This window comes from Gobius niger, assembly GCF_951799975.1.
Source record: "Gobius niger genome assembly, chromosome: 7".
In the NCBI taxonomy this organism is placed as follows: Eukaryota; Metazoa; Chordata; class Actinopteri; order Gobiiformes; family Gobiidae; genus Gobius; species Gobius niger.
Genome location: NC_136858.1, coordinates 15,261,797 through 15,289,128, shown reverse-complemented (window position 1 = coordinate 15,289,128; position 27,332 = coordinate 15,261,797). Strand labels below are relative to the sequence as shown.

General features: G+C 41.8%; 2 protein-coding genes across 2 annotated transcripts in view; both read right to left on the bottom strand.

Annotated features, from left to right (window-relative positions):
* Positions 1–10,601: 10,601 nt before the first annotated feature.
* The window catches only part of LOC306965443 (protocadherin-15-like), a 494,180-nt gene continuing 477,449 nt past the window's right edge, over positions 10,602–27,332 (bottom strand). Inside the window, exons 33-37 of the mRNA XM_079559865.1 lie at positions 20,226–20,241; positions 18,344–18,382; positions 18,171–18,229; positions 14,629–14,713; positions 10,602–11,572 (exon numbers count right to left, since the gene is read on the bottom strand). Of these exons, the coding sequence (XP_079415991.1) occupies positions 10,955–11,572; positions 14,629–14,713; positions 18,171–18,229; positions 18,344–18,382; positions 20,226–20,241 (817 nt within the window). The 3' untranslated portion in view covers positions 10,602–10,954. The remainder of the gene's footprint in view (positions 11,573–14,628; positions 14,714–18,170; positions 18,230–18,343; positions 18,383–20,225; positions 20,242–27,332) is intronic.
* On the bottom strand, positions 12,058–14,559 carry LOC306965473 (uncharacterized protein). Its single transcript, XM_079559932.1, has one exon. It carries the CDS (start codon positions 14,506–14,508, stop codon positions 12,769–12,771), a length of 1,740 nt encoding a protein of 579 aa, XP_079416058.1. The 5' UTR covers positions 14,509–14,559; the 3' UTR covers positions 12,058–12,768.

Below are 27,332 nucleotides of genomic sequence, written 5' to 3'. Positions count from 1 at the left end.
AAATAACAAGCTCCGATTTACATTTGTATTAGTGTGACAAGAGCCTTGATATTGAGGAGCAGATGATGCTCTGAGAAAGTCGTCCTCCTCTGAGACCTTACGCTCAAGTTCGAACGCTTTTGTGCTGCAAAATTCGTGTTCCATGACTCTGTTCAGATCATGTTTAGTTTAGATCCATTTATCCTGCAATCTCACATTTTTCCTATCATAGACAATATGCAGCCTATATAAATGAAATGCCTAGTAATGAGAGATGGACGATGGTTCACTGTAAACATCGTCAACTGCCTATTAAGGGGACATCGCACAACCCTACTACGCCCAAACTTTTTTTTGCGGAACACACAACATCATGTGTGGAGGAAAAATGGAACTGCACATCAACATCAAAACCCTATCCTCACTGTGGAGTATGCTGCAGGAGCATCATGATGTGGGGGTCCTTGGTTGCTTCAGGGCCAAACCGTGTACTTACTTTATCTTCCCACTATATGTGTATCTGACCTCTCAAAAGGCAGATATGTAGCCTGTCTGAACATGGTTTAGCATCTACGTAGCTCAGAGGACACTTTTATACATCAGTTTGTATCTAAAGCAGGAATGGGCAAACATACCTTTTCATTGCGATTCCTGAATTGTGTTCTTTTTTAACAGTCACAATTACCATGTAGTGCAGAGGTAGGCAACATCAGGCCCGGGGGCCAAATCCGGCCCTCCAGCACAGAACCTCTGGCCCCCAAGATGATTTTGAGAAATATTATTATGCAAATAAGAGATCAAATACCTATAATAAAGTACTCTTAAAATGTGAGAAATAGTGTCAGTATTTTAAAAATGTCCTGTCAGAACATTCCGCTTGGTCATATATAATGTTAAACATTGATTCTCAACTGGTGGGTCGGTACCCTAAAGTGGGTCACGGAACCATTTTCAGTGGGTCGCGAGTCTGTAGGGAACTTTTATTCAATATTTTCCATCTGAAACTGCATGGAAACACTAACTGTTAAAATTAATGTTATTGGGTTGTTTTGCTCATAATTTCAGTCTTAAAGGGAAATCTACTGCTTGTTCAACAAAAACTTGTGTGGAAAATACAATATTTTATACGATATATGACAAATTAGTTTTATTTGGGTCCTCGGCTTGTCATCTGAGGGTAATGGTGGGTCCTAAAGCACTGCCACTTGGGAACTACTGATGTAAAACATTGGCATTTGCAGAAAATAGTTCTTTACTTTAGGCTACACTGTTGAGGTTCGGCCCTTAAGTGTTTTGGCAATGATGAAAATCGGCCCTCCGCGACGCAAACTTGCCTACCCCTGATGTAGAATGTACTTTCCAATACACATTCAAAAGGACAACATAATTGCTGCAGTTATGCATTATCTTTCTTTATGCCTGTGAAAACATTTGTGGTTTTCACCCATTTTAGGCAATACATATTGGGCTTGATCATGTTTTGAGGGCCGTATTGAAGTGCTAGGGTGGACCATATTTGGCCCCGGGGCCTTAGTTTGCCCACCTCTGATTTAAAGTAAAATCTCAAAACTTTGCTTTCACCCCACCTAAATGTAGTTGATGGGTTGACAACAGATGACGACATCTGGATGGTTCATGATTTGGGATGGTTGATGGCTAGAGAAAAAAAAAAGTGTGATTCTTTTTCCATAAGTGAGTGAGAAATAAAGGGTGTGTGAGTGGGACAAAGGGGGGTAACAGAAAAAAGGAGAGAGGGATAACTGGAGAGGAATGTAGGAAGATTAGGAAGGGAGAACCTGGGAAACATCCTCCTGACTATTAATGGATTAATGAGGCTCCTGCGTCAACACAAAACCTAATCTTCCCGCTTATACGGCTTTAGCACACGCCCCTTACATGTTTTCACTGTTCCTGTTCTGTGCAGGGGAGACGGTGATGTAATGTTTCCGACAATACGTTTTTTGGAAAACATTGTTATTATTCATGTGAAGAACAAATCTACGACGCTGTTATTGTCTTGTCACATTTCCCGCAAGCTCATCAAACAAAAAGGAGGCACAGTCGAAAGTGGATTTGGAGAAATGAGGTCTTTCTTTGTCAGGACTGAGTCATCGTCACCTCCGTCTCTGCCGCGCACCACTTCACGGCGCCCGCTCCGTCAGATGCCATTCAGCGTGGAAAGTTTTTCATTAGTAAATAGATCAGCCCTTTGCAGCTGCACACGCTGTTTATTCAGTCTGTCTGCCGCAATCAGAACGCAGCGCCGCTGTTTGAATAGGAATAACAAGACGGTATTATTCTTTTGTTTATGTCTCAGGTGCGAGCTGTAAACTCCAAACTAATATTCTCCAAACAAACAAAGCTGTGGGACAAATTGAATTTTAACCAAGTTATGTCAACAATTTTTAAATATCATCCATATAAATGTATCTGTCAGTTACTAGACGCGGCATGGAATGTTTGATGTTGGGCAGTAACATCAAATAGTTGGTTTCTGTTTTGTATAAAAAGAGGTAGTTTTTTTTATGTTACTGTCAGGTCAAGAAATGCAAGTCTGGTGTTACAGTCTGATGATGGAGAGGTATTGACTCTCCAGTTGAAACCATAGACTGTATAGACATCTTGTGCTCACTCTTCTCCATTTACAATTATTACTCCAATTGAAGCGGCTGAAATGAGTTTCCTTCGCAGGGTGGCTGGGCGCACCCTTCGAGATCGGGTGAGGAGCTCAGTTACCCGGGAGGAGCTCGGAGTAGAGTCGCTGCTCCTTCACATCGAAAGGAGCCAGCTGAGGTGGCTAGGGCATCTGTTCCGGATGCCTCCTGGCCACGGGAGGTGTTCCAGGCATGTTCCAGGCATGTCCTAGTGGGACATGACCTCGTGGAAGACCCAGGACACGCTGGTGGGACTATGTCTCCGAGCTGGCCTGGTGTTGCCTCGGGGTCCCCCCAGAACAGCTGGAGGAGGTGTGTGTGTGGATCGGGAAGTTTGGGCATCTCTGCTGAGACTGCTGCCCCCGCGACCCGGCCCCGGATAAAGTGGAAGAAAATGGATGGATGGATGGATACTCCAATTGAGAGAAATTCCATGATGGCTGCTCTATCTTCTCCTACAGAGCATGTTCCTTAAAAGGACAAAAAGGCGGGGCAGGCCTGTCAATCGAAGCTTCAGCCTGAAACGTTTTATTTCGACAAAAAATATGATACCAACCTCGAAGTTTTCACATGGGTCACAGCAAGTTTTAGAAAGAAGAAAACTCTTTGGACCCAAGCTTTCAAAGGAACAGGCCACCGTTTTTACATACTAAGATATGCGAACAACATCTTTGGTCTTTTGGCGTGACTGAGGGCACACAGTTTTTCCATACAGTGTGATATGTTCTTACCTGAGCTTAGACGAGTTGACGCGTACCTGTCGGGTCTTTGTGCGTGCCCGTGGAAGAGCATAGTAGCTTCCAACTTCACCCCTGTTTGGAGCTATAGGAATATGTTGGGAGAGGCCAAATGCTAACAACAGCTTTGGTCGTTTTGCGTGACTGTACGCATCAACTCGTCTAAGCTCAGGTAAGAACATATCTCAGTATGAAAAAACGGTGACCTGTTCCTTTAAGTGTAAAATAATAAAAGTATCAAACCGGAATGGAATAATGGATATAGCCAGGTTTTAACGTCTGGCTTTACTGTAGAATTTGATGTCATAATCTCTCAGATGTAGAGCAGGGGCCAATACAACAACTCTTCATGAGAGATACAGTTTTGGAAAAATCATCATGATCCTTATTTGGGAGTGCTTGGATTCACAAACCCGCTGCATTATTTTTATGGCTTAGAGTCCACTGACCAACATCACATAGAGGCTTTTGAATATTGTCACCACTTGTGGACATCTTTTATAGAGAAGATAACAGATTGCATTCATGTTCCAGAATTCTATTGCAGTTGGGGCAGGGGCCAATACAAGTCTATGGGAGGAAAATAGTTTTTGAAAGAAATCCCCCCCCCCCCCCCCCCCGCCGCCAAAAAAAAAAGTCAAAACGTTTCCTTGATTATTATTTGGCAATGATTGGATTCACAAACACCTTTTTGAGGAAATCATTAGACCATAGTTCATATGTGCTGGAAGAGACGACTTTGTGTCCTTGATTTTGTCATCCCATCGTAACAAAAATGGCCACTGAAGTGACAATTTCCCATATGAATCAATTACATGGAGAACTATTGAATCAAACCATTTCTCTGGTCAGTTGATGTTTATAGGGTAACAAAACTCAGAGTCTAGTCTGAAGTGTCTTTTCTAAATATAGACATTTCTTTCTTACTGACTTAATAATTGCCATTTGTAAAAACACTAATTGTTGTTCCAATTTGGCGTTTTTTGTCTTGATTTATTCCACTCTAATGTGAGAACGCTGCTCGATTTCAACAACTCTTTATTTTAAAAAGTATCCCCTTTCAAGGGTACACTCTAATTCCACAGGAGAAATGAATATTTGATAACAAGGTGATTTGATATTGATGCTTTTTAAGAAGTTTGTTCCTGTCACATTGAATGTTAACACATCAGGAGGCACTGCCGCCGCCGCTCCGCTAAACCATCGGAAATCCAATGAACCTAGCACATCTGAATGCACGCGCGCGCTCGCTCCGCTGATTAAACTAAGGCCCGAAACAAGGCCATAGAAGGCCAATTAGAACAAGCAAGCTGTCACAAACCTGAATAGAGACAAGCCGGGACGCGGTGTGTGGAGACGCCGCGGCATGAATAATCAACCTGTGCAAACATTAAGGAAATCTCCGTGTTTGTGTCACAACTTTCTTTGGCAAAATAGGCAATTAAACTGAAGACCGTGACTTTCTGACAAGTTCAACACCTTGATATAAATCATGAAAAAGCTCACCACAGTAGTGAGAAAAAAAGGTTAAAAACTCTTTCATGAGTAGTTCTAGATTGGTGGCATACCTGTGAGCTTGGGGACGTTCAGCTGCAATCCAACGCTCTTGCACTAGATGTCACTTAACCCTAGAACACAACAGGGCTGATGATGGAAAAAAAAAGAGCTTGTAGTGGTCATTTTAAAATCTAAAACTATTTATCCTTTTTTAATTATTAAGTTTGTAATCTTTACTTGTTGGTACAAACATTGTAAGCTGCGTATCACTCGGTTGTAATGTATATAGAACTGGTGGCCAGGTTTTGTTTCATGTGGATAGGTCCAGACATTACAGAGACATTAACCATAAACCAAAGAGAAAGTTCAGCATTTTGACCATAGTTACTACAGTACAATTCTGAGCTGCACCAACTCGGTTTTAAATTATAGGCTTTAGGTTTATTATGTCATGTGAACCCCATATTTATAGAAATGATCTACTTGACTAAAATGCTTTTTTTTTAAACCGGCTTACAAACAGTCACATTATATGTCAGACTCACCTTTCTGAAAAGGAAAAGAATCCCTCCATCTAATTGTAGAAGTCCTGCAGATGGCAAACAAAGCCATGGGTTTAGCCTTTAGCATTAGCATTGTTGCTACATGTTCAGGTCGACTTGTTTAGGCTATGCACCACAAATTAGCTGTGTGTTTAATTGTTGATGCACAACCCTCTTGCCCTTCTTAGGCTGGGGATGTTAAGCTAATACTATATATGTACAGTGTTTGCTCATAAAATGTGCTGATTTTTGTCAAAGCTTTCTTATAGATGCCACTGTGCCTCAAGAGGCCCCGCCCACAGGTAGTGTTGCCACATACTACTCGAAAAAGTAATCAAACTACTGAATATTGATTACAGCTTTAAAAAGTAACAGTTACTTCACTGATTACTTGGTTTTGAAAGTAACCAAGTTATATTACTCACCGTTACTTTATTGTAGTAAGTTTAGTGTAGTGTTTACTATAGTGACATCTACTGGCTGCAACTGGAAATGTTTCTTGATTGGATGCAGTGTCTGAAGCTCTTTGTGTGCACAGCGAACCTTTATGTTATTTTTATGCGACACAAACTCAAATAGTGACTATTCAGTATTTCCAGTGAGAAAACGCTCCTCTCTCTCCTCCCTCCATTGTTGTTTACGTTTGTGCCATGGTCCTCATGCTGAAAATGTGACTTGGCACAGAGGTTTCGTCACTAAAAGAAAGCAAATGTATATTTTCACTTAAGAAAATGACAAAATAGTAACACACTGTGACTTGGAAAAGTAACTTTATTCTGATTACTGGCTCGGAAATAGTAATGCGTTAGATTACTAAGGAGCCTAGTGCGTTCCCGGCATCCTCGCTTCTATTCAGCGCCATGATTAAAATAAATCTTCAATGAGCCGGACCTTTTCATTCAGTTCACCAGCAAATCTTATAAAAATGTTTCCTGTCCTTTCTCAATAAGAATATTACAAATTTATTTTATGGTGGAATGAGCATACACTGGGTCTTTTGTGTTCCTTCTTGCACCCCTTAGGGCAAAGAGGTTGGAACAATCCCCCTCTGACAGTTAACAATTCTTAAAATAATGAAATTGGGGGAGACATTTGCAGGCCTGTGTTATCTTAACTGGTCAAATCCTGGATAGCACCATTTTTTTTTCAATGAAGTCCTGAAGTGATATACCACTACACTCCCTGTTTGAGGTCCTGCGGCTATTTTCTTCCAGTCGCTGAAGCGTGTTTTCCACCATTTAGGACAATCTTGTTGCAGCGGGAAAAAGATTCTTCCCTGACCTATTTTTCCGCAGCAGCAGCAGCAGCCCTGGCATTTAGCTCTGTCTCATTTGAAATAAAGTTTTGGATCTCTGTAAACTTGATTGGCATTGTCACAGCTTGGTTGACATCAGAACCCTTTGGTAAAATGTCACTGCGGAGTTGCTTCGTGTGTCAATCTTAAACTGGGAAACAAATGAATACGACGTGCTTAAGATAACAATCGTCTGCTGCAGTCTATAAATGTTTGTCAGGTCGGTGGATGTACTGGCTCTGTACTGACGACTGCTAAATAACTTTTCACATTTCCATAGATACGTACCATTTCCATAGATACGTACCATTTCCATAGATACGTACCATTTGTTTTGACAAGTTTATGATGGGAATGATTTAAAAGGACTAGATGAATTTGGTCATTTTAATGCTCACTACTGCCAGGTTCTATATTAAACGCGTGCATGACGGCCCATCGGACCCGAATTAACACCTTTTTGAGTGACAGTGCAGGATTTTAGAGGCAGTTGTGGTGAATAGGTCTGGGCTCATTCGACACATTAGGACATGACTGGAACATGTAGGGGGAGGAAAATACTTGTTTTAGCATTTTTAAACTCCGTATTGTCCCTTTAAGTGCATACCCTCTATATCAGGGGTCACCAACGTGGTGCCTGCGGGCACCCCGGGGCCCTTTGGGGCATGTTCAGTAGCCCTTGGGACTTTTTCTAAAGTGTAAAACACTTCATTTTCTTGAATAATATTCTTAAAATTACAGTTATTTCGGTTCTTGTGACTCGGTATGAGTTTAAAATAAAGCTATTTTAATATAATATGGGTTCAATATCCTATAAGTGAACAGTGTACATTTAAGTCTTTAGGATTTGTTTTTAACTGGTAGCCCTCGAACAACTTAATGCTCTTAAAGTAGCCCTCAGCTGAAATAAGGTTGGTGACCCCTGCTCTATATGATCAGTAAAATTTAATTGAAGCTGCTACTGACTTTCAGGGCCAGATCTGGTGCTGGCGCAGAGGGGCACAAGCTCTTGGTGAATTATTTTCTGAGTGGCGGAGCTATGTGCTTTGCGCCATCGCCACTGGAGAGAGGGCGTCACAAGAGGAGGTCACTGCTCTAATGGGAGCACCAGTGGCATTCATTTTTCCTCGTTTACATCACGCTGCCTTGTGTTCTTCCTTAAAGGAACAGGCCACCGTTTTTCAATACTGAGATATGTTCTTACCTAAGCTTAGACAAGTTCATCTGTACCTGTCTGGTCTTTGTGCGTGTGCTCAGTCACGCGAAGCGACCAAAAACGTTGTTAGCATTTGGCCTCTCCCAATGTATTCCTATGGCTCCAAACGGGGGTGAAGTTGGAAGCTACCACGCTCTTCCATGGGCACGCACAAAGACCAGACAGGTACGCATGAACTTGTCTAAGCTCAGGTAAGAACATATCTCAGTATAGAAAAATGGTGAACTATTCCTTTATACATGATATGCTCTCTCAGGTCAAACTAAAAACTTTATTAACCCCATCGTTAACAATGTTCATGTCTTGAGAGAGAAAGAGTTACAGCGTCCACTGTGCCGCGGATCGGCACGCTTGGTGTGAACACGAAACAAAACAAATGCACATGTTCACCCCCACTCCCCCTCTCCCGACCATGGAGTCGATCTGGTTGGAGGATAAAGCTTGTCTCCACCCCAGTACTTCCCCCAGAAATGCATTAAGTCTGAGTGGCAAGATCACAAAGCGCGCTCCTCCTTAGCGCAAAATGTTACCGTATAGTCTGCGTTTTGACACACAAGATTGGGCTCTCAATCATAAACACATTGAAGATTGCTATTTGTGACGCCTCTCCATCAACATTAATAACGAGAAGTTGGGAGAGAGTTGGGAGCGAGAGTTAGCATGCCGGATCCCTCCCACAGACCATGTTCCTAAAAAGGTCAGAGTATCGTAGCCCATGAACTACGCCTCCACAGTTCAACAGGTCTTATCACTCAAAGCCCGGCCCCGTTAATATGCACAAACTTTCAAAATCAACAGAGGGCTTGTGGCCATACCAACTTGTGGCTATAATAGTAGCTTACCACCACCGAGTATGGAGTGAATGAATAGTGCAATGTGAAGCGTCTTTGAGTGTCCAGAAAAGTGCTATATAAAACCAATGCATTATTATTAATGGGGGGGTGCACATATTTGCTTTTATTCCTTTCCTCTTTAACCATTTTATCTGCTGGTCTTCTCCCATTGATGTTTGGAACCTGAAAGAAGATTTGCATAATGTAAAAACGTGAAAGACATGAATAGAAAACAGCCATGTTTTGTAATAAATATGTATGTTTTATATTTTAATGTATGTTAGATTTCTTCTGTAAGATACAAAATAGACAAAAATATTTTCTCAATATTTCATTATTTTTTTTCTTATTTTTCCAAAAAACATTTTCTGTGATCACAACACAAAATCAATTCTCATTTAAATCTCTCTGGATAACGATATCAAAATATGTCTCTTTTCCTCAATAAAGACGATATATAATCACATTTGATACATTTGTCGTTATGGGTTTCTCTGTAAATATCTCGATGCAAAGTGAACAATCTCTGTGATTCATTTGAAATAAAAAAGGAAACGGAATACAAAAGTAATAAATCAAAGTGGTCCATTATCACCGGACATGAAATCAGGACGGTCAAGCACGATTCACGTACATTTCTTTGAGGCACTCGTTGCCGTAGAACTACTCCCCCCCCTTAGCCCTGTAGCTCACTATACTTTCATCTGTGTAAATAGGTAAATAAAAATAGTTTAAGTGCAATCGTCTGTACCCAACAGTATTGAGCTTATCCATTTGAGGCACACAGTCTTGTTTAAAAAGGGTCTTAGAAAAAGAAAAACCAGCATGACAGCAGAGGCGGGGGACACGTACAAACAAGTCAAATAAAAGTAAAGATCATCATTTCTACAGTATAACAAATTCTGTAGAAACACACAGTGGTTCTCAAACATGTGCGACTCTGTGGGACCATCAGCTGTTTAAAAATAATGTGTTTGCATGGGCCATGGGACAGCCCAGTTAGGGATTTTTTATTTTGCCAGGAGTACCCTCTGCTAGCACCAGGGAGAATTACCTATGATCAGTGTTGGGTAGTAACTGAATACATGTACTTGTAACTGTATTCAGGTACAGTTACTCTTTAATTTGAGGGTATTTAGAACACAGTGACTTTCTTGATATCAAAGGGATACCTCACAGTACTCAAATCATTAAAATTCCATTTCATATAATAAGAAAGAAAAGATCAAAACAGCTGGGAAAGTTTAGCTCTATCTCATTCTGGCTGTGAGCATTTTCCAAGTACTTTTTGTTGCATTCCTAATCAGTGGTAAATAAGTTCCTAACAGGCGTAAACAACTTCTTAATCATACACCACTTTTATGCTTTAATATTATGCAAATCAACGCAAAAGTATTTTAAGTATTCAGAATACAGTACTCTGATTAGACAAAGTAATGGGATACGTTACTGAATACATTTTAATTAAGGTGAGTATTCAGTATTCTGTAAGTAAATACAATTTTAAAGTATTTACCACTACACTGCCTTCGATTAAAAAACGTTCTGAAGGGAAAAAAACAGTGAGCATGATTAGGCCACTGAAAACTGCCTGAGAAATGTTTTGATGAGGGAACATTATAAGAAAATGGTTAAAAGTAAAATGTTATGTCCAATTTAATAGTTACTTATTCAAAATATACACAACACACACTCCATTCAATTCTTTAAAGATGGGGCTTATCCTGGTTTATTGGTTTAGATCTCTTTTAGCGCTGAAATTGTCCAAATTCAGTGTGTTGTACTCCTGGTGGTATTTGTAAAAACTGATTTTTAATAAGTTTGAAGACCACTGACCGAGGGGGTGGAGTGTCCACTCCTCTGGCACTTGAACACTTGATTGCAAACATATTGTTTAGGCTACATTCAGACTGCAGGTCATAATGATCAAATTTTTATTTTTTCACAAAGTCTGTTTTTTATACAGTATTTCTAATTAAATGTGACTGGTCTGGGACACATGAACATATCCGATACAGGTTGCATGGGGCAAAAATAAAAGGTTTTGGGTCATTTTGGCCTGCAGTCTGAACGTAGCCTTATTTTGCCTCTGGAACAAAACAAAAAAAAAACACAAGAGAGATATTCACTTTTTGTCAGTGTCACCCACCTCTACATGACAGACACTAAACGGAAAAACAAATATGTTTTCTGCATGGCCAGTCAGAGTTTTGTCATTGGTATGTGCAGGTTGTTCCACGGCCCCATCCACAACTCGTCCTCGTCCGACAGCGTGTGCTCGCTGTGGGACTCCAGCGTCTCTCGGCTGTCCTTATGGTTGTCAACGCACGTCTCCTGCTCCGCGTTGACGCAGCTGTTGTTTCTGTCAATCAAGGCCTTGGCAATATTAGCTCTGGAGCCGAACGTTTTGAGGACCACGATGCCGGATCCCAGGGAGCCGCAGGAGGAGTGCGTATTGAGATTGACGTCCACATTAGCGGATATGCACGTGCTCGTCCCGTTCTCCGCGCCGTTCACTGTCCCGCCCGGGCTCTCGGCGGGCGACGAGGGCTCTTCGTGAGTGACGCCCAATTTGTCCAGTTTTTTGAAATGCTTAGCCAGGCGGCACGGCGAGCCCGACTTTAGGTTATTGGGGAGGGGCGTTCTGCGTGTTCTGACTATGGTGCCGTTCTGGGCGAGGTAGATGCTGCCGTTGATGTTGCTGTGGCTGTTTACGTTGGGGAGCGGAGCCTGCGGGGTCTCGGTGGTGCTCTCCTCCCCCGTAGAACTCGTCTCATTCTCTCGATCGACCACCAGTTTGATTCTCTTTCTTCTGCCGGACTAAAAAAGATAGATAAAAAAAAAACAGTGAATAGGAGGCAGAGTATGCGTTTCGGTTGGGGCTGCACTAAAACCACTATTGAATCAAAAACACTATTTTAATGGGAAAAGCTGTCAAAAAATAAATAACACTACTCTACTAGCTACATTGGACTAAAGTATGTCTAAACTGGGTGTAAACCATGTCTAAATCAGAAAAATACCAACTTAAACTCATTAGTAAAGCATAAATTTCTAAGTCTAAAATTTCAGATGAACCCACCAAAAAGTTCCACCAACCCATGTCCTTAAATGCATGCATTTCTTGAATTAATTGAGCACTTCATATTTCAGCTTTCTTTCCAATGTCAATATTTTTTTTCAAAGCCATGTTAAGCCATTTCCTTGATTGCCATAATAATTGAGTGGGGAAAAAAAGTACAATTATTCTCTCAGCGTTTAATGTCTGACAGACATTTTTGAACTTTCTTTTGTTGTGTGTTTGATTCTAAAGCAATTATTCTTGACATCTCAAATATGGAGATGCCAATATGTTTTCCAGCTGTAATTGCTATTTACATATGTAAAGGTGTTGTTTAAGTTGGCCTAATTCAACTGCTGTGAAATAGCTTTGCCGGTAATTTATACATGGCAACGATGACAGGCTATTTTCAAGCATCAAATCATTCTATAAAGCTGATTGATATACCACCCACATAACCTGTGGCGAAGGCTGTCAGAGGGCAATACCAAAAGTTAACAAATGTAGGTGAAAGTTGCAAGAGTCGTGAAAAGGCCCCAGGGTGCAAAACTAATAAGAAGTTGATATACCTTCCAATTATAGTGAGTATACTGAAACTTGGGGATGTTTTTCTTTACCTTACAGGCAGTGTTATTAAAATAGAAATGGCTATATCCTATTATTTGCAATAATAAAACAAAGATTCAGGCAAGAGTCACACAAAATCCCAGAGCAGAAATCAGACAAGGCAGAAAAAGCACCCAAAGAACAAGTCACAGATAGAAGTTAACGATGTGCTGGAGACTGTTGAACAAGAGGTTGTGCAGCCGAGAATCGGCAAAGTTTTTCGCTTAGTAAGGGAAAATAAAAAGTGGGCATCTGAAGCACTCTGCAGAGGAAGGCAACATTCTCTTCACTCCCATGCAAGAGAAATTTGTTATTCACTCTCTTACTTCTTGGCTGTCAGATTCCTGGTCTAAAATGCAGTGTCAGTGTCGGAATCCGACGTGGCGTTTGTCGCGCTGGATGAGGACTTGTCGGAGGAAATGGCGTCTTCATCCACCTCGGTGATGGGTGAGAGTCCGCCGTATGTATCGTCGGAGGTTGCACTCATGCTTTTGATATCTGCAGGGTAGGGAAGCTTTTTTTGAGGAGTCGAGGGTCCGGCTTCTTCAGAGGCACTGCTGGATCTTCTGGATGACGACGACGATGCATCACTCTGTTCACTGGACGACTCTTTGCTCTCGTCAGCGGTCTCCTCCTCTTCTTCTTCTTCGTCTTCTTCACTCTCTTCGGTGATGGTGGCTTCCGAAGGCGTCGCGGTGGACTTTCGCGAACGCTGGCTGCCACTTCCAGACCGCGACCCTCCCGAGCTTGCTGCGGAACTCTCCTCAGACGTCTGACTTTTGGATGAGGAGCCACCGCTAACCTCGGACCCGGAGCGTTGGCTGGACCTGCGAGATTCTGACTCTTCGCTTCCGGAACCTGCCTCGGAATCGCTGGCTGTTCCTGTTCCTGATTCGGCCTCGCTAACTTCCTCGCTGGATTTTTCAGTTTTCTGGGATGACCTCACGCTTTCGCTTGCGCTCTCACTAGCACTTTCACTGCCACTGACCGCACTGCTGCCTTTGCTACTGGCCTCGGTGGCGGAAGATCTGACGGAGGAACGGGCTGAAGAACCACTCTCTCTCGTCCCCTCTGAAGACTCTTCTTCCTCCTCTGAATCCTTCTCTGTCTCTGACTTTTCTGTGCCACTCTCCTTTTCTGTAGCAGTTCCTGTCCCTGACTCCGATTCTTTGTCAGATTCCGATTCTTTCTCCGATTCTGATTCTTTCTCAGTTTCAGACTCCTTCTCAGATTCAGACTCCTTCTCTGTGGCTGATTCTGCCTCACTTCCGGACTCTTTTTCGGAGCCTGAGCCGGACTTCTCTGATTCCGATTCCTTTTCAGATTCTGAACCCTTTTCTGACGCTGACCCGGACTCTTTTTCTGATGCTGACTCTTTCTCACTTCCCTCCTCCGATTTCTCCTCTTCCTCAAATCCCTCCTCTGCCTCCTCCTCAGAGTCCACTGTGCTCTCCCGATCCAAGTCTTTATCTAAGTCTACTTTCAGCCGGTCTCTGTCAACACTGCTTCCCTCAGAGGCTTCATCAGAGCCTCTTTCCCTCTCCTCCCCGCTCCCACTGGCCCCTGCCTCTGGCTCACTTTCAGTCACACTAATGGACACTTTGGATTTCCTGTCATCCTCGCTGGCGACTTGAGACGCCTCCTCGTCTCCGCTGACAGAGGCACGTGCCCGCAGCTTAGCACCCAGGTTGATCTTCCTGAAAACCTTGCCAAGTTTACTGCGAGCTTCCACCCTGCTGTCAATTGGTCCTGTAAGTGCCGGTCCGTCAGTCAGACTATCCTGACTGTCAATGCGGCGAGCAGACATTAGTCTGGCATAGTCATCGTCCTTCTTTTTACCACCAAACATCTTAAGCATTTTGGCCTTTTTCCATGGAGATGAGGCAGGTGCCTGTCCCCCTCCCTTACTGCCTGCCAGGAGTTTACTGAGTTTCATGACGGACTTCAATTTCCTGGCAGCTATGGAAGGTTCTCCTTCCTCAATAGGCTCTTCTTGCTCAAACTCTTCCTCTGGCGGCAAGTCTCTAAAGCCAACTTGCCTGGGTGGGCCTCCACCACGCATTCCGCGGCCTCGGCCCCGGCCCCGCATCTAAGAAAGTCATATCTTATTTAACATTATATATTACTAAACAGGGCACACTCTGAGGGGGTCAACACTGGCTGTAGAATTATGATTTTGCTACATTTTACAAGCAAAAATAGGTAGTACCTGTGGACTGTAGTAATACTCGTCTTCGATCATCTCTCCGTATTCATCGTACATTGGCGGTATCAACCTCCTCCGGCTGCCATATCTAGAGAAACGCAACATAAAGACACAAATTACTGATTTAATGCATAGCAATACATGTTAAAAGAATAATATACTTTTCACTTATCTTAAAAGTGTGACAGAGACAATTTTCACGTTAAGAATGAAAATCATGAAGCCTTTATGTTGTTGTTTTTTGGAAGACCAATGACTATCTACATAATGTACAATGTACAGTACCTTAAAGAAATAAAGCATGATGTTTTAAATACCGACATATACCATACAATGAGGACAGGAATATTTTTCACAGATCATTTTAAAATATCCAGAAGTCATAGGTTAAGTATGACTAGTAAATTAGTTGAAAAGCTTCATTTATACTGGATGTAAACAATTCTTCCTCCTACCTCAAGAGCTAAATGAAAGACATGCTTAAAGGTTGGCGAGAGGCAAGGCTGTGCGTCATTGATAACTTCCTACATGTGCGCACAGTGGCTCAATGGAGTGCATGCTGGGTTTATTACTGGATTAAGAGCTTAACCGCTGTATAATTTTGCTTCTTAATGCAAACAGAAACACATCAAAGCACCTGGTCCCGGCCAGGGACACTGTGCGGTGGTGGCTGCTCTCACAATAAGCCCATGACAGATCCCGGCAATGTAATTACAGCCTGTTGGGCTCAGAGCAACCACCCAGTCAATTACACCAGATGACAGACAAGGTATGGCAATGACTAAGTGCTGCATTATTTGCAAAAAGTGTCCTTTCCGTCCCAATGCTTTGATGCTGTTTGTGAGTCTGGGGTGACAGTGGTGTAATGGGCTCCTCTCGAAGGTCAGCAGTAGATGTAGTTGTTGTGTCCCAGTTCAAGGCACTTCTCAAACATTGACCACGTGATATCAAATCTTTTGAATTATCTTTTCCTTTGTTTCATATGGAAATTTACTCCAATTTATATTGGACAAACAGCACAACAGTATCACTTGCAGGAGTGAAAGAAAGTTGAATTCATTAGAATAGATGACAAGGAAGTCAAAATCCAATAAGTTATTGTACACCCTTTTTTTTTAATGCAGCAATGATGTATATTGGGAGACAAATATCAAGCAAAATTGCTTTATCTGAGCTTTTAAAAAAGTAATAACACATTTTTTTTCAAAATAATATTGACTATTTCACTTCCTTACTGCAGTTTTGAGTAATGCATCATTGATGATAAAATGTACTTGACATTTTTGAAGCCAGTAGATCATCATCGTATATCCGCTCTGAGCCGCCATTTCAAATTATAAACGTAAAATACAAATGCTGAGGTTCCCAAAAGGCTATTTCTTTTATGCTTTTTTATAATGTAAATTTCAGAGGTGTCTATTTATTCATTTAATTAGGAGAGGCATCCCACTTAACAAAACTATACCAGCTATATCATTGCGCAACTGGTTGGCTGTGACAACTGTGATGGAATAAAGCGATAAGCCTAAAGAGTCTGTGCAAGTTTCTGCCTTCAGGGTGTAAAAGCTGCCTCTCTCCTCTGATAAACTCACTGTGATCCCTGGAGACCCGCGCGTCACCTGCCATAGACCAGACACGTTTAATGAATAACAATTTTTCAGCAGCTGCTAAAGCCTGACTCCGGTGTTTCTTCCACTTTTCCGCCATATGGGCCAGGTAGCCGACAAGCCAAAACAGCCTTTTCCAAGTCAGCTGTGGGGGACATACTTAACGCCTCTTCAGACCAAGCTGATCATCACCCATCTGGAGCAAGTTGGGCAGGTTTTGGCGGATCATTATATGACTTTAAAGCAATTTCCTGTACCTATGATGATAGTTTGCTGCAGTTAGCCTGCCTCACCTCATAGCCTAATGCATATTATTATCCAGTCATTTGATCTATTTTGTATGTCATCTTCAGGCTGATTTTTAGGTGACAGTATAGTATCTTTAAAAGTGCAGCTTAATTTCTCTGGAAAAGTCCTCTTCACACCATTTAGTCAATAGCACCGCCTGCCATGGTAGAGAGTCATTACATGTAACACATGCAGGAATTGTTCTGTTAGCGTCGGTATGTGTGAAAGTACTTTCAGGCCAGAGGCAGTGCAACTTTTAGAAGACTTTTAGTCATTTGGAGTTACTCTTTGCACTGCAAGTTAGTGATATACACATGCAAATGTGAGTTTATGTTATTTTCATTTGATTTTCTAGAATATTTTCTTTAGAATGATTTATCTTTATGGTGTTGGTATGGTGGAGCGAGGATGGTATTAAAAAGAAGTATTTTACCAAATACTTGAGTAGCTATTTGAGTAACTACATTTTAGAAACTACCAAAGGACTTGGGGTTTCTTTTCTTTCTTTCTTTCTTTCTTTCTTTCTTTCTTTCTTGGTTTATTTGGTCGGGACAGTGCATGTTAATGAACGTATACATGGGTCTCATACATGTAAACAAGCCACACCGGATTGTAGCCTTGTACGAATTTCCATCCGCCGTCCCCCATGCGCACTCTTAAACACACTCTCATTAATCCTGGCCTATGTGTTTTTATGTGACATGTTTTTATGCGATAGGGGAAGCCGGCGTACCTGGAGGAAACCTACGCAGACACAGGGAGAACATGCAAACTCCACACAGAAAGGCCCCGTCCAGGTGGGAATCGAACCTGGGACATTCGAGCTGTAAAGCACGAGTGCTAACCGCTGTACTACCGTGTCGCCCTACTACTACTTTACTTTTTTCTAGGAGAGTAAAATTGTTTTCAAATATTGTTTCTCTTACTTGAGCAGATATTTTGGTTTCTCTACCCACCTCTGTTTCAGACATTAAGATATGCTTTATTGTCACTGTAGGCAAATTTGTCCTCTGCATTTGACCCATTCTTCGATGCTGCTGTGGCAAACCATAAAGTGCAATGGGCGACGGCAGAACCTGGGGACCCGTCTCCAGATGTGGAGCCAGGCTGATGGTCAGAATCACCTGGCTGGAGGTATCACCTATTATACATGTTTTAGTGGTAGGGGAAACCGGAAGAAACCTACGCAGACACGGGGAGAACATGCAAACTTCACACAGGAAGGGGATCGAACCCTAGACCTTCTGGCTGTGAAGCACGAGTGCTAACTACTGCGCCACCATGCCTCACATAAGCACAGTGCAGAGAGGTGTTTATGTGCAGGCGATGGGTTGTCTCTTTAGTGCGAAGCCTTTCCTGTGCTTCACAGGGCTGACTCAAGGCAGCATAATTGATCTAATTTTATGGAGCAGCGAGAGTAAACACTCCACTGGTACGGACTGCTGAGGGGAGCATAAGTTACGCTCATCGTTTATTCTAAATTCCAAGGCTCTCACTTCACCCCAAAGGACGTCAGCCCCAAAAGCTAAACGCGTAGTCATGGTAAATATGATTTAGTGAGGCTCCTTTCTTTTTTAAATGAAGAGTTTAGGTCGTGGGCTCGGAGCAAGACTGATTAGATGTGGGACTACCTAAAGACTGTATGCTCACCCCTGGTCGTAATAGTAGTCCTGTGCGTAGTAGTCCTGGCCCGCCTCCATGGAGAGCTCCTGCAGTGTGGAGAAGCAGACAAATTAGTCAGCACTCCGCAGCAAAAGACAACCGCACAGAACAGAGCAGTGGATGCAATCGCAGTGAATTAAGAAAAGCAGGAAGATGTCTACCTCAGGTCTCAGAAGAGATGGCCTCAGCAGTTGCTGTTGCTGCCAGAGATTAGTACAGGAGAAGGGTAGAGGAAGGAAGGATGGTCAGGAGAGGCACCGACACAAGGAAAGAGCATTCACACAAAGGCTGCACTGTTTGCAAATCTGCTTTTATTTACTGTAGCAGCGTGAGATGAAAAGATTAATGAAATATTGATGCAGACAAAGCATGAAAAGGCAACTCGCACGCATGAGAAATATTCTGACAATCAGACATGCGCAGAGTATTCTGATTTGAAGGTGACAGAGTAATAACCCAGCAGCAAACAACACACTGAAAGACACAAACCCGGAGTGCAAAATAAGAGTGAATGTGGATTTAACACCGAATCACCAATGATCAACAAAGGCCGCACAATATGTTGTAAAATCACTGAGGCAACGCTTGGCACAATAATGTCATTTTAGTCATGATTATACAATATAGCTTCATTTACTTCCATTTGTTCTGGTTTTGTCCTGTTGTTTTTGTTCTTGAAATTGGATTAGAACAGTCAAGACAGTTATTGAGCGTCACTTTGTTTCTCATATTGTGCAGCCTTATGCCAGACTAGACCATGCAAACTCAAGTCAGAAAATGACAAGTTAAAAGGTCAATTTGTTCTTTAGCCTGTCTGTCTTTAGCCAGTTATTCCTTCGTATTAGTTCAGTTTATTTTCTGTAGATTTGAAAAACTCTAAACCTGTCAAAGTATTATTATTAATATTTTTTTTAGCTCAGCTAGACAGAAACAAAAAAATAAAGATGCTATTCATTTAAAAGATTTTTGGCACAGTTGAAGCTGCATATTCCTCCAATTTCCAACAAGATTGCCGGCTCAAGTGGTTTGGCACTAAACTATATCTTAAAGCTCCTATGCCTGATTGTGTTGTTTACAAATAATCAAATACAGAGTGAGGACATTTAAAATGGTTAGTTGTGTTATGTAATTATTCCAAACGTGTTTCGAACATCCTCCTTTTGAGTTTATAAACATGTTTCACAAATGGCTCTGTGAATGTTTTTGGCTAACTTCCTGTTGGCCAGTGTACAGGCTAAAGACTACTTCCTGTCCACATTTGATTGTAAATAAAAAATGAAATAAGATTAAGAAGCAAAACAAAACTTACATTAACATCAAGTGAAATGTTTTATAGTAAAAAAAAATTCAGATAGTGGTGGGTTTTTTTTTAGCATTTGTTAGCTGCACACTAACGCTAGCCTTTAGCTTCAATGCTAAAAGAGTCACAGTGTAGACACAGACGTCTCTTGCAGTGAAGTCTTTACATCCTGTCCAAGTTTTCAACATGTTATAAGCGATTATGCAACATCTGCACCAACTGTTTAAATATTGATGCCATGATATAAATAGTATAATATTATTCATTTAGGAAGCTAGCATCATGTTGCTATGAAAACCTCTGTGCACAGAACCTATACTGTGACTGTGCATACAAATGTCTGCTTTTACAATATATTGAAGATTAGATAACTAGAAAAAGAATCAGGTAAAGAGCATTTAATCATAATAAACTAGAGATGTGCCCTATTATATTAATCGCTAATGTATTCACTGTAATGACAACTGTTTATTTTGTCAGTAAAGTCAAAAAAAGCAGGTCCCCCCCTAGTTCCCGCTCTCTGAAGGGAGCATTTGGGACTATGCCAGGCTTTCGAATCAGTCCTAACTATGTCGTCAGTGTGAGGAGCCCTATCTCATCTTAATCTCATTCAGTGCTTTCCATCAGAGGAGTGGCAGATAAGAATAATGGAGCATAAGCTGCCGCGAGCTGCACAGCCAACGCCAAAACGTCTCGGCACAACAAACAAGATAAGCGTGCGTCGTCACAGTAGTGGTGCTTACCGGTCTGCCTCGCCTCCTGCAAGGAAGAAACAAGGGGGGGGGAGACAATGAATATGGATTAACAATAACATCCCATTTTTTTTCTTTTTTATTCTTACAAAGGACTTTTACAGATTGCTATGAGCCTTTCGATTTCACTTACGCTGCTTTTTCACGTGTTAAAGAAATGACTTGCGGAGAACGGAAGTGGTGCTTTTCCCAGATTAAAGAAGTGCACGATGGATGCAAATATCGAGGACGTCGAAGGGGAAATGAAAAAGATTGGGAAGAGACTTTGTTTACACAGAAATATCTTGAACATCTCCCAGTAGATGAAAAAGACATTGTTGGAGACGTTTTAATGAAATTGCCATAGTGCTGTCGCAATATCATGCATTTCGTTGAGCCTTTTCTAAATAATGTATAAGTCCTTCCTGAGGACCAAAGAACAATCCAGTCGTGAACAGCTTTTTTTGCAACGAGTTATCGGAATGAAAGGTTTGAGAGTCACATCATTTCAATTCTCTGTATGTTTTCACGTGGATGACGATAAATCTTTCATCTTTTATCTCTGTGTCCGGCAGAGTTACGAGCCAACAGTGAGTAAATTTGGAAATCAGTAGTTACAGGAACACACTTCTGGACTGGTGTAATAGATTCGGGGGAACAGGCCAAGGCAGTTACCGGAAAACCCATCTCCAATCTTTGTAGGGTCCTCCAAAATAGTTCCAGACAGTGGCGGCTGGTCCATTATGGGCGGTGGGGCGCCGCCCCTCCTATCAATTTTGCAAATAAAATAAAAAGTTTTAAGTTTAGCAAAATCATAACTTTCTTATGTACAGGTGTTTTTTACACTGAAGGGAGGGGGAGCGGAGGTGAAGGAGCGTGTCATTTTGTCTGCCAGCTTCATCTTGTGCTGTAACCGCTGTAACACAGTCTCATAAATGTGTAGTTTTGTGCTTGGGGCGGTGAGGAACAGCGCCCCAAGCATCTAACCAATGGCGCTCTGATATGGTATAAAAACGTCACTGTATATCATTAATTCAACCAATCAGAGACGCGCAATAATAAATCCCCGATGGGCGCTTTGCCTCAGCGCCCATCGGGGATTTAACAGGCGAAAGACGAGGAAGCGTCTACTGTAAACAAACACGAGTAGCCCGTTGTTGGAGCAGCTCTGAGCTCACGGACGATCGGAGGAAAAACTTCTCATTTGAGAGACCGGAGAAGCTTCTTGTTGTTTCCTGAGAGGAGGTGAAAGGATTTAGTCAAACTAATGGACTTGGGACAACTTTCTTCAGTCAGAAGTCACGTCTAAACGGACTTTCCTGGAGGTAGCATGACGATGCTAACTAGCTCATCTGCTTTAGCTGCTGCTTGTTTATTTCACACTTTGGGACAACCCTCGCTGACTTGGACACACATGTCCCAGGACGTGGACATTTGATGGAGAGAAGATTCAGGGCCGTGAGGAGTTTACGACAGAAGAGGGGAACGTCATTCATTCACTGTGGGAAACAGAGGAGGAGGACTCCCGTCTATACGTGAGCTGCACATTATTTCTGAGCGGATCATTTGTCTGACGGTTTATACAGGTTTAAACCTGTGGCTCTGAGGCTCATAATGAAATCACAGCAGGTCTGGGACTAAAACTGTACATGAAATCAAAGAGGAACCACCTCCTGCCTTTGTTCTGATTCTGTTGGTACAAAACACAAACATGTATAGTGACTATCGTTACACTTTAGTCAGAAATTATTTATTTTTTAGTTGAATAAAACTAAACAATAAGTTTTGAATATATTCTACATAAAATAATAATATTAGATGCCCCAAAGATAACTTTCTTTTTTAAGTTAAAATCAATGTTTATAAGTATCTTCTAAAATATAATTGAAGGTAGGTAGAGGCAACAGCCCCCCCTGGTTTTCACATCACCAGCCGCCACTGGTTCCAGACACCCAAAACTGAGAGAAAGGGGGATCCGGTGAACACTGACAGATGAGCCTCCTCCAAGTAAATACAGACAGGTATTTTTTACGTATAAAACCACCTCTGATGAGATTGTGTTTTTTTTTATCTTTTAGGTGCAAAAACATTGGTATTACTCTGACCACAATAGATACGCCTGATGCCTGAAACAATCTAGTTTTTTTCATGGAGGATGTTTCTTATTTAGGCTTTGGATAAACGTACGATATAACTCAAAATATAAACATTTTGGCTTGTTTAAAAGGTTAAAAGCTCATTGAATCAGGCGCTAAGAACATCAACAAACAAAACCTTCTGGGTAGAACAACCAAAACTGAAGTGCCTGTAAACTGAATTAACAGCCAGCATGACCAAACATGTCCCTAACACTGATAACACTGTTTTTGGAGTGGCTTATTAAAATAAGGCATAAGAGGACCAAAAGGAAACCTGCATTGTCAGACTACTTCTAGTCAAAGCAAAGCAGCAACATCTCCATGGAGATGTAGGGGTGATGACTCACTCCCACTGAAACTGAACAGCACACCCGCTATACCTATGTTTATTCAAACCATATAGCTCACCATTAAAATGTATATATTTTTATTTTTCAAATAAGCCTTCATTGTAAATAGACAAAAATAATTTGATAATTAATGCCAGAAAAGCATTGCTAATGTAAATGTAATATTTCTTTATGAACAGATGTTTAAAAAGAGCCTTGTCGTGGGCTATAGCAGGTTAAAATCAGCTAAATCCCACAGTGAATATGGCTAACGCTCCGTTGAACCCAGAAGTGGAGTGACGACATAATCACTAAACAATCATATTGGACACCAACAGGAAGTGACGTTGGTGAATGGGAAATGAGTCAAACTACTATGGAACTTTACCTCTATCTATGTCACTTCCTGTCAGCAGCTTTAAAATAAAAATAACTTTTTTGTCCAATATTTCTTCATTAAAATTGCTGCTTCACTGAAATAAACTGATAATTATGCAACTGATGAACTTGCAACTCATGTTATCCTTCTAAATAAGTCATCTTTTCCAAAGCATTAAAACCTGTCATCACTTTAACTGAAAAAAATGTTGCCATGGTTACTGTCCTATCCAATTGCTGGGTTTCAGGTGACATCACAAGGGGGGCTACAATTATTTTGTTTTTGAGATTTTTGGTGTTCTACAGAACGATCATGGACCACGTCAATGATATTAATGATCAATTTTGTAATGCATACATTTTCTTTTTAAGATAGATACAGCCGGCACCTCTTCATAGAAGGGGGCGTGGCCTCACCAAGGGGGAAAACAGAATCTTTTGTGAAACACAATTTTCCACTCTATTTTTGTTTTCTGGCGAAATATAAACTTATATAAACATATAAACATGAAGCATCATGTTAGCATTCTCCGTTATTTATGTATTTATGGGCTGTTGAACCACTTTGCTCCTCTCCATGTCTTTGTATCTTTATTTAGCAGAAAACTATGTTAATAATTCAGCATTTGTTAAAGTAGTTTTTGAATAATTAGAGAATTTTTGATTTTTCTCCAAATTGTTTTCCCCCTAAACTGTTTTCAAACATGACCATATATGGGTGATTCCGGAGATGTCGTCTGTATCTATACTACTTGTTAGTATGTAACATCATCACATTCTAGAATCTGAACACAACCTATTTTTTCTGCTGCGGTGAGAAGGCTCATTTATTCAGCTTACAGAAACAATGATTAACACAGTAAAAGAGGTTTTCAGGTGGGCCGTTTGGGGACGAACTCCGTACTCCAGAGCAGATCCTGTCAGCTCGAGGTCACCTACACCAGAAAGACCATCTCCAGCACTCCTCAAAATGCGTTTGGACATCGCGGCCAATAACTTCATCAGAGCTGCGCACGAACTGGCACAAGAGGAGAAAGGCCGGACTCAGGACAAAGCTACGCAAACTGACGCAACATTCGAGGAAGCTGCAGAACAAGAAGGTCGTCAAAACACGTCAGAAAATGGCAACTTGCAAGCACGGCCCGAGACTGCGTCAGTACTAAAGGATATTCTGCAGGAGAAAATAGAACAACTGCACGCAAGACAAACGGAGCAAGACATCCCGATGAATGTCCTGAACCAAGATATAAGAGACGTGAACAAAGAGAAACTCTGCAAGGCCACATTTCAGCAAGAAACCAAGGCGACTGACCAACTCGAAACAGAAATGTCTCAGCAAAAGGAGACAGTTTCAGCAATGTCACACCCCCTGGAAAATCAGACAGAATTGTTTCGCCAACTCCAAATGCAGAGAGAGTATTTTGAGCAACTGGTCACAACGCAGGCTGAGCAAAAGAAGACGATATCAGCGATGAGAGACCACCTCTATGGTTACTACGACGTGGTAGAGAAAGAGCTGGAAAAGCTGAGAGAATTGCTTAGCTGGAGTTCGACTTCAGATTGTGATGATGACTACTGTTATTTATCCTTATAGTGGAGCTACATTGTTGGCTCACTGAACAAATGCATAAGAAATTTTTTTAAAAAATATGTCAAAACGTAAAAATGTCGGCGGAATCCATTTATTGCAGTTCAAGGCGAGTACGGAAAAACTTAAAACAAATATAGTAACTCACAGTTTATGGATGTTTGGTAAGATTTCTCAGCGCCAAACCTGATACGAATTGACGCACCTCTTAAAGAATGGCTCCGCCAATCCTTTATGGTCAAAGTGTTTCCCCTTCACGTTCGGCTGAGGCCTGTTTAACATATGTCTACCATTACAATATGCACTGCACAGTTAGTATTAAGCCTGCTTCTTTCAAAGGCATTCTCGCAAAACCTTTTCTGTCACTGTTGCACGACCTTCGTTTAATGTGGAGGGTTCCTGCACAAAAACGTTACCAGACTGGTCTCAGTGGCTGTCATTGGCCGTCATATCCCGCAAACGGGGATAAACAATGCGGATAAAGAGCATTTCTGGACACAATGATGTACAAGATTTTAACCGGCCCTGCAGTAGTTAGGTAAAAAACATATTTTATTTTACTTTACGGTGCTAGGATTTGCCGACAGCCTTTATTTTTGACAAGTTTGTGAACTCGGGGGGGGGGGGAAAAATAGAAAATCATATGAAGGTAGCCCGGTCTGATAGCTCCAGGTTCACAAGCGTACAACTGTAAGCTGTCTCGCTCTATAAATAATGACAACTTTCACACTTAGATATATGGCCTTTCGATGATGTGAGCGTCCTGGGGAGAGTTGTAATCTGTTATTAGGGGCTGGAGGAGAGCAGGGGGACATGACCACGCCTTGCAGGCAGAAGGGGAGAAGCGTGATGGGGCCACAGAGCTGATGGATGGGAGCTAGCGGTGGCTCCTGGCATCTGGCTAGTGCTGCACCGTCAAGAGAAATGTGCAGGCGACAGGGGCCAGGGGAGGAGAGGGGAGCCGGGTAATGGCCGATGAGCTGATATGGTGGATTAAGAGAGTGTGGGGTTACTATTAGAGCCGGGCTGACATTTTTTTTTGTGGCTTCGAAGGGAAAACCATCGAGTGCCACTGCATTTGAGCAGATGGTACTGTCTATTTAGCTGTGGATACATCAGAGCCAGACTGTAACGTTTCACCCAATAAAGTGAGTGACTGCGAAGAGGCGCGTATAGATGAGAACTGTGCAACGGCGATATAGTTACTTCAGGAATTATTATAACTTCACACTCAAATTCCACTTTTTCATTGGCGAAACATGAGGCGTGGTATTGTGTCGTCAAAACTAAAGTAAAACTAAAATAGCATTAAAAAGTCTTGAAAGGTGAGTGCATCGATGGGCCTAACAAATGAGGGCATTGAATGGCCTGAAGACATGTTGGCTAGAGAGGCACCGAGCCAGCTTTTGTGCTCCCAATACCGATACTGGGGCTTGAGTGTCTGCCGATATCCGATATTTAGCCATACCAAGAAACTTTCTTTAAAGTGGTCTTCTCTGAGAAAGAAAAAAAAAAAACGGAGTCTTTTCACCAGTTTAAGATCAATAAAGTCATATTTTATTGTCATGAGTCACTTAAATTGAGGTTGTAAAAGTTGTGTTTTTAAGGCCTTGAGAGCCAAAACTAGTATCGGTTCAGTATCAGATATTTGTAGCCGATACCCAATATCAGTTTTTTTCCAGTATTGGCTCTGATATCCGTTCCCGGTATCGGATTGGTGCATCCCCAATGTTGGCATGCCCATGAATTAAATAAAGGACTTTTACTGTAGGTTAGAGTGCATTGGACCCTCTCCAGTAGCTAAAATAGCAGTTTAAGTCTGCACTTTCAGAACAGTGTAATGTTTTTAAAGAGTGTTTTTTAAGGATATCCCTGATTTTCATTTGATTATCAGCCATCATGAAACTTTGTAGAGCAAAAGCCCAACGCTCATGTGAATAGACACGGCACAGCAGCCCAGCAGTTAGAGTGAGAGTGCGCCCGTGTGTGAGTGAGTGAGCGGCCGATGGCGCAGATAGGCTGCCTCGCTTTCATCAGTCTATCCCAATTGCGGCTGTGGCTACAATAGTAGTTTGAAGTGAATGAATAATGAGTACTGTGTGGCCCCACTTGGTCCAGTATTGAACATGGGCCATTCTTGCTTACGTCACCGCGAACAAGTCAATAAATAAAAACAACTTGGCGCTTTGAAGTGAGATACCGTATCGCGCTTGCAACATGATTTGGTTATTTTGGTTATTGTAACGATTAAAGCCTCAAACAAGCCGCTGTAATCTGAACGTTTCTGATCACACAAATCAGTCATGCAAACATCACAGGCACAAGCGCGAATAACAATCACAGCCCGTCTATAGACGGATGTAATTATGTAGATTGGTTCGTGTTTGGCTGAAGATGGATATGTCATGAAAAAGAGCTCCGAGTGCGTGCTTAAATGTACCGAATCTGAAGGCTGTTAAAACGTTTACTTTCCTCTTGTTCATGACTAAACAGGTGGATATCGTATGGAACATTTGATTCGGGACAAACAGAATATCAATTATGGCCCGATATACATATGGCGAGTGTAATTGGGAATATGGAATCAATTTATCACTCTCGACTGTAGAACTCCGTCAGTACTGTAGGAAAAACAGAAGACATACCGACGAATGCACGCTCCATTCTGCCGGAAACAGCGTGTGAG